The sequence below is a fragment of the Calonectris borealis genome, chromosome Z, assembly GCF_964195595.1.
Source record: "Calonectris borealis chromosome Z, bCalBor7.hap1.2, whole genome shotgun sequence".
Classification (NCBI taxonomy): domain Eukaryota; kingdom Metazoa; phylum Chordata; class Aves; order Procellariiformes; family Procellariidae; genus Calonectris; species Calonectris borealis.
Window position 1 is genome coordinate 73,062,232 of NC_134352.1, and position 14,288 is coordinate 73,076,519.

General features: G+C 38.7%; 1 protein-coding gene across 1 annotated transcript in view; it reads left to right on the forward strand.

Moving 5' to 3' along the window:
• The first annotated feature begins 867 nt into the window (after positions 1–867).
• Positions 868–14,288, forward strand: part of CPLANE1 (ciliogenesis and planar polarity effector complex subunit 1) — a 65,752-nt gene continuing 52,331 nt past the window's right edge. Inside the window, exons 1-12 of the mRNA XM_075137787.1 lie at positions 868–1,645; positions 1,821–1,914; positions 2,773–2,908; positions 4,893–5,012; positions 5,883–6,109; positions 6,461–6,567; positions 8,218–8,374; positions 9,121–9,224; positions 9,358–9,540; positions 10,988–11,237; positions 12,329–12,481; positions 13,379–14,139. Of these exons, the coding sequence (XP_074993888.1) occupies positions 1,614–1,645; positions 1,821–1,914; positions 2,773–2,908; positions 4,893–5,012; positions 5,883–6,109; positions 6,461–6,567; positions 8,218–8,374; positions 9,121–9,224; positions 9,358–9,540; positions 10,988–11,237; positions 12,329–12,481; positions 13,379–14,139 (2,324 nt within the window). The 5' untranslated portion in view covers positions 868–1,613. The remainder of the gene's footprint in view (positions 1,646–1,820; positions 1,915–2,772; positions 2,909–4,892; positions 5,013–5,882; positions 6,110–6,460; positions 6,568–8,217; positions 8,375–9,120; positions 9,225–9,357; positions 9,541–10,987; positions 11,238–12,328; positions 12,482–13,378; positions 14,140–14,288) is intronic.

Below are 14,288 nucleotides of genomic sequence, written 5' to 3' on the forward strand. Positions count from 1 at the left end.
GCTCTCAGATGGAGAAAGGGTAGTTTGTTTCCCAATTTAAATTTGGAGGGATGTGGAAACCTAAGATCAGAGAAGAGCGGTGGGTGGATTAATGCAGTAGATAAAACCAATGGTGACAAGTACAGGGAATTAACCAACCCAACAAGAACGTGAACCACTTCTCATTAACAAAATTATCAACGATTGGATGATTACTTTTGTTAGTCGCTCCCCCCTCCCATCCCAATGCTACTCGTTCTCAATCAAGATTGTGGTTAAGGGAAGGTAGAAAGGGACTTGCTCTGAAGTGGTTTGAGGAACAACAGCCAGTTTGAGGGAACAGCTGCTTTAAGGCAATCAAAGGCATTTCTTCAAAGTGATGAAACGAAGTGACAGACTGCTCGCCCTATTGTATTTCACCTAAGTTCCTGTATTTTATAGGGCTCGTTGGTGTCTTACAGCTGTGTCTCCTACTGTCACTCATCCCCCCTCATCTCCGAATACTGATGACGATACAAATCCCCCCACATGGAACCCCCGCAGCGTGCCCTGTTGCCTCTGGGCTGTCGCCATAGGCCCTGCGTGCCGCCCGCCTTTCCCCGCTGAGGGAGGAGTCCTTACCAGGTCTCCGTGGTCAGTTCCCTCGAAACGCCTGAGGCTTCTACCCAGCTTACCAAGCCGGCGGGTTCAGAGGCGAAGGGGTAGAGGCAACCCGCACGCTGAGCCCGGTCACCGGACTCGGGCACGCAAACGCAGACGGCGCTTGCGATGAAGGACTCTCCGCGCCGCCAGACGACCCAGGCGGCCGGGGGGCGGCTGCCGGGCGGAGGCGAGGCGTCGGGCGGGGCTGGCCGCCGCGCCTGCGCACTGCGCTGCCCGTGCCCCGCCTCCGGCCGTCGACTCGCAGCCGTTGCTGGCGGCTCGTGTGGCGAGGGGGTGAGTGCGGCCTGGGCGGCGCCGGGATCTGGCTGCGGCCGTGGCGGCGGGCTTGGGACCCCTGGGTGATGTGGCGGCCCATCCGCGCCCGGGGCTCTGCCGATTGTGGTGAGCATCGGTTTGGGCACGCACCATCTTCCTTTGTCTGTGTCCTGAGGGCCGGAGTTAGCCTGAGGGACCGTCTCTGCCCTGACGCGGGCGAAAGTGGCGGTGGGATTCTTGTGGATGGCGCCCGGAGGAGGGAGGGGAAGTCTGTTCCCCCCCTTACTCCCCACGCAGGGGGAAGCGCCTTGCCCGTGCTCTGCTTCGCTTCGGGGGCTGTGCCGCCCCCCGGGTAAATCCCCCGAAACGTGAGGCAGCAGCCTGGCGCCCGGCACTGATCCCCTTCGGTGGTGCGCTGTGCCGCCTTCTGTCACGCCGCGGCCTGAGGTGGCTCCGTGGCGGGGGTGCCCTCCTCCTGTGCGTGGAATAGGGTCTGAAAGGCAGCCGGCCCTCTGTGCCCAAGAGGCCAGCTGGTGTTTTGCTTGAGCTTCTATCTCTTGCGCTTACGGGGGCTGCAGTATGTTTTCCTCGTTTTCTGCGTTCTTATTAGAGTTTTTAGCAAGGTACTTTGTCTTGGGGCTTCTTTCTCTCAACTCCTTCTGGAACAAGTATGTAATCTGCACGGCTGAATTGCAAATAGCCTGTGAGCTACGTGAATGAAAATAGCTGTTTTAGTTTGGAGATACAGGTAAGCATCAGTTCTGTTTGTGTTTAGCAGGAAGCTGCTATAGTTTGTGGCTAGATTCCCATCTTCTGCTCCCACCCCCCAAATAATAAAAATTTGTCTCTTTTTTTCTTTCTTCAAATTCTCTATAGCTATATGAAAAAAGCACTATTTGCGTTTCTTTATAATGGTTACCTAGAGATTTAGTAAGAATGGAGATTAAGCTAGACGTTCTCATCTCTACGTGTATCAAACAAAGAAAACCATGGCCTCGCATCTCATGGATTGGACAGGTAAGTATAATGAACTTTTATTTAAATAAAATTCTGCAAAGAGTAGGGGGTTTAATTATATAATACTTTCTGTTTACGGGATGGGGGGAAGCCTCAGGAAGTGATTTGAATGTACCCCACTTAAGAGTTACTAAAATAAATGGCTTGTTTTTCTGTCTTACTGACTTGATGCTGGAGATTCAGAATTTCTCAGATAAACAATGGGAGTCTTTTTTTTTTTTTCCTCCCCAAAAAAGACCTGTCCCTTATATGAGAGTGTTGTTTTGATGGTTCTAGTTTTTCGTAACCTTTTTTACAGTATGTAGTTGGAAATCGCGAACAAAATTTTTTTTTCCCATTCCATCCTGCATCTGTTGAAAGACGTGGTTTCTTTAGCTTTTGTGATAAACTGAGACTACGTTTTTTTTTTCTTCTCTTCTAATGTATGATTTGAGTTTAAGTAGGCAACCATTTAAGGCCAATTCCTTTTATTGAAATCACTGGCAAAAATCTTACTAAATTAAACACTACAAGACGAGATAACTTGTGTCTAATTTGGTGTTGTATTGTCATTTGTTGGCAGGTAGTTCCGTTGAGGTACTTCAAAGAATCTTTTAATAATGATTGTAAAATCAGTTTGATAGTTTGAAACTTGTGAACCAAATTCACCATCATTGTAGGCTGATGCTAGATAAGATGTTGTACTGTAAAGCAAATAGGCCAAAGAATGAAGTTAATGTAGCAATTGCAGCTGTAACATCTTTTCTTTTTTTTTTTTTTTATTATCTTTCCCTAACATTTTTGATCTCTGCAGTATTTTGCAGGCTTACATAGCAAATAATGTTTTAAAAAATGAAATGCTCTTTTTTCTTTCAACAGGAGAAAGAGGCTATTTTTCTTCTAGATGATAAACACATAAATGAAATTAACCTGGCATCAGGGAAGACAAAGAAGAAAATCCCTCGGCTGCAGTCATTGTTGAAAAATGTAGTTGTTTTAACAATATCAAGAAATGGTTAAGTATAATATCTTATGTATTATAAAATCATGTTATTTTATTTGTAATTCCTAGAATCATAGAATAGTTGGGTTGAAAGGGACCTTTAAAGGTCATCTAGTCCAACCGATGGGCAGGGACATCTTCAACTAGATCAGGTTGCTCAGAGCTCCGTCCAACCTGACCTTGAATGTTTCCAGGGATGGGGCATCTGCCACCTCTCTGGGCAACCTGTGCCAGTGCCTCACCACCCTCATTGTAAAAAATGTCTTCCTTGTATCTAGTCTAAATCTACCCTCTTTTAGTATAAAACCATTTGCCCTTGCCCTATCGCAACAGGCCCTACTAAAAAGTCTGTCCCCATCTTTCTTATAGGCCCCCTTTAAGTACTGAAAGGCTGCAATAAGGTCTCCCCGGAGCTTTCTCTTCTCCAGGCTAAACAACCCCAACTTTCTCAGTCCTCACAGGAGAGGTGTTCCATCACCCTGATCATTTTTGTGGCCTTCCTCTAGACCCACTCCAACAGGTCCATGTCTGTCTTGTGCTGAGGGCTCCAGAGCTGGACACAGTACAGATGGGGTCTCACCAGAGCAGAGTAGAGGGGCAGAATCACCTCCCTCGACCTGCTGGCCACGCTTCTTTTGATGCAGCCCAGGATACAGTTGGCCTTCTGGGCTGCGAGCGTCCATTGTCATCTCATGTCCAGCTTTTCATCCACCAGTAACCCCAAGTCCTTCTCTGCGGCGCTGCTCTCAATCCCTTCATTCCCCAGCCTGTATTGATACCGGGGGTTGCCCCGACCCAGGACCTTGCACTTGTCCTTGTTGAACCTCATGAGGTTCACACGGGCCCACTTCTCGAACTTGTCCAGGTCCTTCTGGATGGCATCCTGTCCCTCAGGCATGTCAGCTGCACAGCTTGGTGTCATGTGGAAACTTGCTGAGGGTGCACTCGATCCCGCTGTCTATGTCATTGATGAAGATATTAAACAGTGCCGGTCCCAATACAGACCCCTGCAGGACACCACTCATCACCGATCTCCACCTGGACATTGAGCCGTTGACCACTACCCTCTGGATGCGTCCATCCAACCAATTACTCATCCACCAGAGAGTATACCCATCAAATCCATACCTCTCCCATTCAGAGAGAAGGATGTTGTGGAGGACTGGGTCAAAGGCCTTACAGAGGTCCAGATAGACGACATCGGTAGCCCTTCCCGTGTCCAGTGATGTAATCACTCCTTCATAGAAGGCCACTAGGTTGGTCAGGCAGGACTTGCCCTTGATGAAGCCATGCTGGCTGTCTCGAATCACCTCCCTGTCCTGCATGTGCCTTAGCATAGCTTCCAGGAGGATCTGTTCCATGATCTCGCCAGGCACAGAGGTGAGACTGGCCTGTAGTTCCCCAGGTTTTCCTTTTTTCCCTTTTCAAAAGTGGGGGTTATGTTTCCCCTTTTCCAGTCAGTGGGAACTTCACAGGACTGCCACGACTTCTCAAATATGATGGATAGTGGCTTAGCAATTTCATCTGCCAGTTTCCTTGGGACCCACGGATGGATCTTGGGTCCCATGGACTTGTGCACCTTCAGGTTTCTCAGATGGTCTTGAACCTGATCTTCTACAGTGGGCAGCTCTTCATTCTCCCAGTCCCTGCCTTTGCCTTCTGTGCTTTGGGGGGTGAGGCTCGAGCACTTGCCAGTGAAGACCGAGACAAAAAAGTCATTGAGTACCTCCACCTTCTCCGTATCCCAGATAACCAGGTGTCCCATTTCCTTCTGGAGAAGACCCACATTTTTCCTAGTCTTCCTTTTATCCCCGATGTACCTACAGAAGCTTTTCTTGTTGCCCTTGTAACAGTTGTAACAGTTTAGAAAGCTAGGATATCTATAGGATCTGCCAGTTCACTGTCAGCGTTAGAACTGTGGCTAAGATGGAAAGGAAGTAATTTCAAGTACTTCACAATAATACCCTTCAAAATATCTCTCCCACGATGAACATAGGTGCTTGGTTGGCAGGCATACTTACAACAGGAGAGCTGTTTCTTTGGAATAAAGATCAGGACTGCTTGAAAATTGTGCCAGCAATCGAAGAGTCTAGGAAAGTAGTTGCGGCAGCACAAGGTAGGTTTTTTTCAATTAGTCTTCTGAAAATTGGAATAGAGTGAAAGTGGTTTTCCTTTTGTTAATTGTTATTGCACAAGTAAAAGCTATATTCTTACATTGTTTTGCATTTGTATAATTTGTGTGCTAGCTAAGCTTTGACAAATGTTCTTTCTGTCACTTGAATGGTACAGTTTTTTTCATTTAGTAATCCCCTGTAAATAGTAATTCATTTTTAAATACAGTAATTATTTTATTTTTTAATGGTTAGTTTTTAACTGTAGAAAAACATTACTTACTAAGTTATCAATATCTTAGAGCAGGCATACATCTGATGTAAACCTATACACAAAATTTGGAGTTTATTCTGTAGGTAGGTTTTTATGACAAATGCTAACTGGAGAGAATAATGTAAAGGCACGTATTTGCAAACTTATGTATCAAATATTGTCATTTATTGAATAATCTCACTGATACCAGGTTGTAAAGTGAAGTATTGTACAAGCAATTCTGTCATTTCGGGGAAGATCAGTAGTGCATTTAGGAGCTGAAGGTAATAGATAGTAGAGCACTTATGCATTTATTAGTAGTTCCCATGAAAGATGGATTTCAAGAAAGACAATCTCAGGAAACAACTCTAATGGTTGAGTCTTGTGGGAAAGATAATTCATAAAATGCATAAAAATGGGCATCCCTTCTGACATTACTGCTGCCCAAGGTCTACTATAAGTGATGAAGCTGCAAATGAAAGATACTTAAGGTGGCAGCTTGGATTTCTTATGATAGAGAAGAAAATAAATTTCCTTTCTCTTTTCTTTTTAAATTGTAAATCTAACGGAGGAGCAGAAACTATTCTGGCACATTGTTGTATTTGTTGTGTTTTTTCCCCAGAGTGTTTAATGAGATTATACTTGTATGTATCTGGAGATGGCAGAAAAGCACTATTAACTACTCCTACAGCATGTGTCTTTTTGTGGGAGAGCACAGAACAGGAAAATACATCCTCTTATAAAAATTCTTCTGGGCGTTGGACGCAAATTTTGCCTGATAAGTCAGTCATGTTGCCTTCTACTGAAGAAAAAGAAATTGGAGTCCATGCTGCTTTCATACAAAATGAGGTAAAAAATAAGCCCTAGAGCAATCATTTAATCTCTTAAGTAAATTAGAGCCACAGAACCTATACTGAATTTTGAGAGCGATGTCTGCCTCTTTGGTGTTATGTGTAGGCTTAATCATTCAGTTCATATTAGATTTAATGACAACATAAGAACAGCCATACTGGATCAGATCAAAGTTTATCTGGCCCAGTAATATTCTTGCCAACCTTTATATTTCTGAATGACAACATTATGTTATTTAATCTGTATTTTAATAGCTATTGATCTAAATACATAAATAATTAAAGAGAAAATTGTGTGTAACCAGGTTTTTGGGTTTGTTCTGTTTTGGATTGTGTTTTTTTTCCACAGATACTGGGTGATTGCTGTTTGTGCTCTTTTGTGTTTTACTCTGGAGAATGGTTGGTGCTCACATTTTTGATTCTTCGATGGCATGAAAATAGCTTTAAATATGTTAGGTAAGTTCAGCGATATTTGAAGTTACGTTAGCTTAAGAGGATGATTTTTATTATGAAGTGCTTTAGAGCTGGGATTCAGAGCTGCAATTGAACACATTTACATTGATGTCCAATTAGCCTATGGTTACAAGCACCTACTTATGTTTGCATATGTATGTTCATAACATGCCACATTATATATATGCATATATGGACAATATATGCACATATATGATCCATATATGGAGATACACAATCAAGTATTTAAATGTGGTTAATGTAACAGCATTTATGTATGTATTCCATACTTCATTCTTAACTTACACCTAAATAAAACTGCATATATTTATCACTGTATGTGGGTGACTATGTATATGTATACATGCCTGCACACACACGTGTGTTAGTGTCAGGGAGCTTTTTGCATCATGCTAATAGTTTCCTTTCTTGTTTTTCTTGTATTACTAGTGCGTACTGTGCAGCCATGAATGCCCTGAATACCTCTTTCTCTTCTTTATTATGCATATTTGTATATTTTATTTGTTTTCTGTTCCCCTTTTCATCTCTTATGCCTAGACTGTGTAAGAGTGTATGTGTGCATTTCTTTATCTGGGCTGGGACTATGTACTGAAACAGTTATACTGATACAACCACTTAAAAATGCAATTGAATAATAATCCTGAGTACATGTATAGTGCATTCCTCTTCCGAAGTGAGATACATGAGTTTAACTTGCTAAAATTTCGCCCTACACTTGATGTGGTACAAGTGCTTTTGTTGAATGATGCCCTTTTGATACTAACTTAGTAATGATGCCCTCCTTGCCCTTCTTAGCAGCATCACTCTTCGCTCAGTTTGTCAGAAGCATGGTAATGCCTTTCTGGTAATACAAAAAATGAAATAGAGCGTAACATTCCCAGTGTGGAAGTGCGTACATATACTATAGTACTTGCAGCCTGAATTGTAACTACATTTCTCAGCCATGTTACTCATAATTCCTTTATGCCAACTATCGCTCAGTTTCATTGCTTACTATTGTTTAATTCATTTTTTTATGTTAATGCTTTATTTTCTGTCTGTTAGGTGACATGCTTCCAAATGGAATCTTTCTTGTGTTCTCTATCATGTTTTGAATCTTTTTAGGATCATAGAATGTTTTGGGTTGGAAGTGGCCTTCAAGCATCTAGTCCAACTCCCCTGCCCTGGACAGGGACAACTTGCACTAGATCAGGTTGCTGGAAGTCCAATCCAACTTGACTTTAAACGCTTCCAATGATGGGGCGTCCACAACTTCTTTGTTCAGAGTAGCATATTGTTGATTTTCATTTTCGAATTCTGAGTATTCCTGTGTTGGAGATGTTACACTGTCTGAGGAAGCTGTTCCTGGCTAGAATGCAAGTGCCTTAATTATATGGCACGCATCTATATTTATTTGCATGTTCTATACATATAGCCCAAATTCCTGTCCCATAAAAATAATTATCAGTGCTCAGACATAATTTTTAAACTCATGTAAATACAAAATATTTTTCATTTGTAAGGTTTTTAAAGAAAATTTTTTTTTTATTGTTCATGCTTTATGTGTTTTTGTCTTTTTACTATATGTGAATCATCCCATTCAGCATAACTGAGTAACCTCTTGGTTTTGTTGTCTTTTTTTTTGATATTCAGTTCTTTGCCATACCAGGTCCATTGGGTACAGCAGACTTGTTCTCTTATTAATTTGGTTCCTCGGTGTGTGTCTGTAAAGTCAAGAGGAGCTTTGCTATGTGCGTTTGCAAGGGATGGACTTCTACTTGCAGTAGCTGTTAATCAAACTGATCCAAAGGTATGAATGATAGACAGTACGTCATTTAAGATAATAGTTCAGTTTGAATGAAGTGGTAACAAGGATTTAATAACACATTTTGAGGAGTGATTTTTCAGCATTCTTACTGATACGTGTGATTTTTGAATGCTGTTGTTCAGTTAAGAAATCCATATAAGCTCCTCTGTCATTTCTAATTTCCAAGAAATACAATAATAAAGAAACTCACTTCATTTACTGCACTGTATCTGCAAATATTCTGGATGATTCTCAATCAGGCCTCAGCCTAACAGGTACTGGAGGTTATATTCCCACTTCATAATGTTATTCCTTTTAACAACTTGGAGGCCAAATCTTAATGTAGTTTTTAGTGCTAGTGATGATGGGGAACGTGGACCAGCTTATTTAGTGTACCAGGATGGGATGATGCAGTCCTTCAAAGCTCCAGTTGTTGTTCACCAACAAGACTGGAGGAGAATGATCTTATATTGTTTTGAGGCTTTTAGAAAAAGTTATGTTAAAAAGAATATGGAATTATATATCGAGTATATAATCTTTAATTATTTTTCAAATGTAGAAATAGGTATAGAAATTAATAAATACTCTAAATATAATAAATATTGATGTGTAATGTCATTTTTCATGTATAATAATGTTTCCAGTACATCAAATGTAATGCATAACTTGCAAAAAAATTTTTCTATCAGCAATAATGACATTTTGATACAAACATTTATGGTTTTTTTACATTTACTTTTTCTTTCCAGGCAACTCAGATTTTGTTTTTAAACACATTGAATTTTGTAACTGTTTCGGGTAGCCTTAAAGGTTGTAGTAGCAAGAATAACATGGTCCCATCCAAGTTTATCAGGTCAGTAATTGATGTTTCTGCTGCTGTTGTGGATTTTTTAGGTTTGCGTTGGGGGGGTGTTGTTTTTTGTTTTCACTATCCTAACCTTCTGATAAAGATTAACAGAGAAAAATATTTTTTCCTGCCAATTTAGATCTTACTGGGTTGGCGATATGAGTTGGACTCCTGATAGCCTTTTCTTGGCTTGCATGTTAAAACGTGGATCTTTGATTTTATTGACATGTATGGGTGAATTGCTGACCTTGATTACTTCTGGCTGCTCTGTAGAATTTGGACCAGCAGAGTTTATTCCATTTCATCCACTAATAACATACAGGTAAAAGGGTTTGAAAATTTTTATACGTTTTTGTCATATGATCATATCTTACTTTCTAACATATTTTTTACAGTTTTACATAAACTTCATCTTTCAAATTCACTCTTTTGCTTTTCATGTGTCTTCTCAATATCTGTTTCTCATTCAGTTCTCTTCTATTTCTTATAATGGGTTTGTCATGATGAAAATTGGCATTGTGACAATGTAAGTATACATTAAGTGTTTGGTTTTTTAAAAGTTTATGAATTTAGTAGTAATTAAAAATAGCATGTTTTTATGATGGAATAAGAAATTAAACTTACAGAAATGCTAAAAGTGCAGATTTATTTTAATCCAGTGGTATTTCTCTGCTTTATTTAATTTTACCTATAGAACTTTAATCAGATTTTGCAAGTACATATTTGCATAGACAAAAACTAGTTAGCTTTTTAAATGGGTTTTTTTGGGTACTCCAGAACTACATTTTGAAATTACGCTGCAAGGGGGACTAGAAGGATCTCTGGTAACACTTTTTAGCAGAGATTGAAAGTTACAAAAAGTAACACAATCTGAATAACTACAGGAAACAAAATATAATCTAAACTTTCATTTAAAAAAAAAAAAATCCTACTAATTCTGAGTGACTAAAGCTGGATAGTGTGTAAATGTAACATCTCATGAAAACATTAAAAGCATTATAATACCTTCTTACACTGTCTGGTTGAAAAATCAGATACTAAAATATATTTAAATACCTTAAATATGGTTACTTATTGAATGTATGCAGCTACTTTGTTTTCAAATAAGCGACTAAGTTTTGGACTATTAAGAAACAAAAAAAACCCCAGTAATTTTATACATTATTTCAAAGTGTTACAGGGCTAATAGTAGAATACATGCACAACACAGCTTTCTGGAACTCAGTAAGGAGTGATTTTTTTATAAGAAAAGACTTTGTAAGACCTCTTCTGTGAGAGAAGACTTGTGCATTGATATAAAATATTCCTGTTGAATGTCTGAACTGATTCTGATTCAGATCTTGAGGGATTTTTTGTTTTTCATACATGACTTTATTAGAAGCAACTTAAAATTTCATCTTCAAGCACTTATCATACGCAATAAGAGCTAGATAAGAAAGTGTGACATAGAAATTTAAAGTCAAAATGTGAAAAAATACGTATAATACTTATTAATGAAATAATAAGAGAATAGTGAAAGCTGTTTTTATTTTTCTTTAAATTTAAAAAGTTGCAACTGCAGCAAAATACTGGCATTTTGCAAGCAAAAATAGTGTTATCCAGAGTGGTCATCCTGCAAAATTTAGACTCTTCCCTTAGCATTCTGAATGGACCTATTGGGACAGTGGCGTGAGTGGTATTAAACGTTCCTAAGTTATTTCTTCTCTATTCTGTTCATGATTATTACATATGATAGTTACTTCTTATTTTTTGATGTATCTTTATTTTAGACAGCAGCACTCTCTTTGTCAAAACTCTAGCCAGTCTCTTGGTTCTTCAGCTTCTGAAAGTGACCTTATGAGGCAGAGATTCTCTGTTGCTTCACATTCAAGATTACCCTACCTCATTGTCTCTGATGGATACATGATAACAGTGCTTAGATTTCCTAACAACCTTTCACCATCAGGATTTATAAGATCACTTTTGCTTGATTCAACCCAACGGCTTGAAAATATCCGTCGGAATTTGCTGAACTCCAAGGTAGAGTTAAGAATTATTTTGTAGGCTTTAAGTAAAAAACCTCATGTGTATAAAAATGCGTAATTTTTAAACTGAGTACCTCAACTTAGTTTACTGTGATATTTGTATAAATTCCTTTGAATTATAAAGTTGTTTTGAGAATAGTTTTGATCTGGAAAACAATGAATACACAGTTTTCTCTGAAATTTTATTCCTTTGATGTCTCGGTGACACTTCAGTAAAATGTAGTAAAAGGGACAGTCTTAACTGTCACTATATATTCTTTCTGGAACTGTAAAAGAAATTAGGATTTCTATATCTATAGAGTTAGTTCAGAGCATTGACAGGTATTATGCTACTCTGACCAACTCATCCTTTCAGAATAATGTGGAAAGGATTGTGTAAAACCTTTCTATCTTAGGCTTCTGCTGTTTTAGAGCAGACAGCAACAGTCCCAATGCTGCTGTGTGCATGTGTCCGCTAGATCCTCAATTGAGATTGTCAATTAAAGCTAGCTTAAAGCATGTTTGTTTATTTTTCTGACGCTTGTAAATTGAACTAAGTCTGGGAGAAGGGAAACCTTTGAAGGAAGAGATCCTGCAACTGTTGCCAACCACATAAGATATAATAGATATTAAGTTCAGAATTTTTGCATTTGCTGATGGAATACAACTTCTCTTCCAATTCAGTTTGTATTTTGGATTTTTGGAGAAGTGAGTTATGATGGTATTCATGCATAAGCTAGAAGAGTGGGCAAGGATTTGAGGATATAAAGAGATATGTTACTATATGATATAGTAAAAATGCAAGAAAGCCCTACATACTGGCAAACTTGTAGGATCATTTCAGGGATCAAGAAGGCAGATTCTTTCAGCATGAAGCAAAGTAAAGTTGTCTGGTGCTGAGAAAATTCTGCATTCCTGAAGCACGGTCAGATGATAGTTTGTTTCTGTGCAACATATGCCTGTTGACCTGTTCTCCCTTTCTGTCTGGGACTTCTAAACTGAAGCTTTTTACAGAAGGGACCAATTTCCCAGTTTTGTTTAGAAAGCATCTAGTTTGATCTTGCTAAAAACAGATAATATATTTTGTGTTATTGTTATTTCTTTTAGTCTAAAGGGACACCTCTGTGTTCACGATCACTGTTGTCTTTAAAAGCTAGTCTTTTAAAACACGCTCAAAATCAAAGCTCTATCTTTTCCACCATTCCAAAATTTCTGGAAGAGGATACAACAGAAACGAATGAGAAAACCGTGGATTTACCGGTACTTAATAGCATTTTTCCACTTATAATTATGCAAATGATTTAAGGTATTCTAAATGTAAAGAATAATTTTTTTCAAATAATATAGGTATATTTGCTCTTACTAGATACATTTAAAGTAATTCGATATTGGTTAAATTCTCATTTTCTTTATAGGTGCGTTATTTTTCTCAGCTGATACTTGATTTTTATTTTCAAACATCATTTCTTTCAGCAGTGCATTAACTTTTTGAAAAATATGTACTAATCTACATATACATAAGTTTATTGTAGTTTAAAACTTTAGCTTCACTTTATAATGAAATGTAACATTACACTACTAAATATACTGGGGCAGTAAAATATATTAATAAGAAATACAATATTATTATCCTTAGTAAATAAGATATTTATCGTCAATTTTAGAGGATTCTTCCATTAATTCCAAAATTTATACATGGCTTTTGGAAGAATGGCTCTATGATCAAAGTTACTGTGCAGGCTTTCCAAACTCCATTTCATACTTTTGGGTTTTGACTTGTTCTTTGAAGTTTTTGAGCTTTTGTTGAATGGCTTTTATATCATACAGGTATCTGGCAAAAACTTTTCCTCATACTCTGGGCTTAATAAAGGACAGGGTTTCACTTCCTGATATAAAAACTACTGCTTGTTTACAGTGTAATGGGTTTTTTTGTTGTTAGGTAATTTAATTTCTGTCTGCACAATTATTCCAAATAGCTACATTTAGTTTGAGATCTAGATGAAACTGCTGTGAATTAAACTTCTAAGCAATTAAGCAATTTTAATTAAGCATAAAGATTTCATTTGTGAGACTGACTAAATGGTGATCCTTGCAGATCATGCTCTGTCTCAATAGTCTTGAATTAAACTGTTGATTTTTTTTTTTTGTCTGATTTAGGATTATGAAGAAGAATCAGATGGCGAAAAGCAGTTTTGCAATAGCTCTTCCAGCTTTTATAGCCAAAGAATCCATTCATTTGTTGGTAAAGCTGATCAAGGCCACTTAGAATTTGCGTCTATGTTTGATACTATTCATGCAAAAGACAATACTGAAGAGAAAGATAAATTATCAGTGGAACTATATTCCATTCAGAAAAACCTCCTTGCTGCATGGCAGATAGGGATTTCAAAAAATACGGAAGAGAAAGATACATTGCTGAATTACACAGTGAACTGCATTATCCATTTTTTCAACATTCTTCAGTTTGTGAAATGTTCTTTGCTGAACCAGGATGCATCTTTAAATAAATCTGTAAAGAATCCTCACTGGATGCATTGTATCCTAAAATATTTTCAGCAGTGCTTAACTGTGTTGTACTGGCATTCAAGAGCCAGTCTGACTGGGCACGTGGCAAAGCTGACATTACAAACTTTAAAACTGATGCTTATACAGAAACATGATCAGTTGTTCTCAAAAAACCTTTTGGCATGCTTCTGTCTTTTGAAAATGGTTTCTCACACTCTAAGTAGCGTGTGCATACTAGAGTATGAAAATTTTTTTGCACCTCCTCATGGCGATAGTCTTGTGGAACTTGACTCCCTCACTGTGCCTATTTTCGTAGTTCTTGATGAGAGTACTACTCAGCAATTAAACTCACTGAAATCTCTTCTTAGAGACCCTCCTCGAGCAGTACACCATGATGCAAAAACAGAAAAAAGGTATGAATGATCTTTGCAAAGGGGGGAAAAAGTATACAGGACGACCGGGTGATCAGGCCCAGTCAGCATGGGTTTATGCAAGGCAGGTCCTGCTTGGCTAACCTGATCTCCTTCTATGACACGGTGACCCGCTTAGTGAGTGAGGGAAA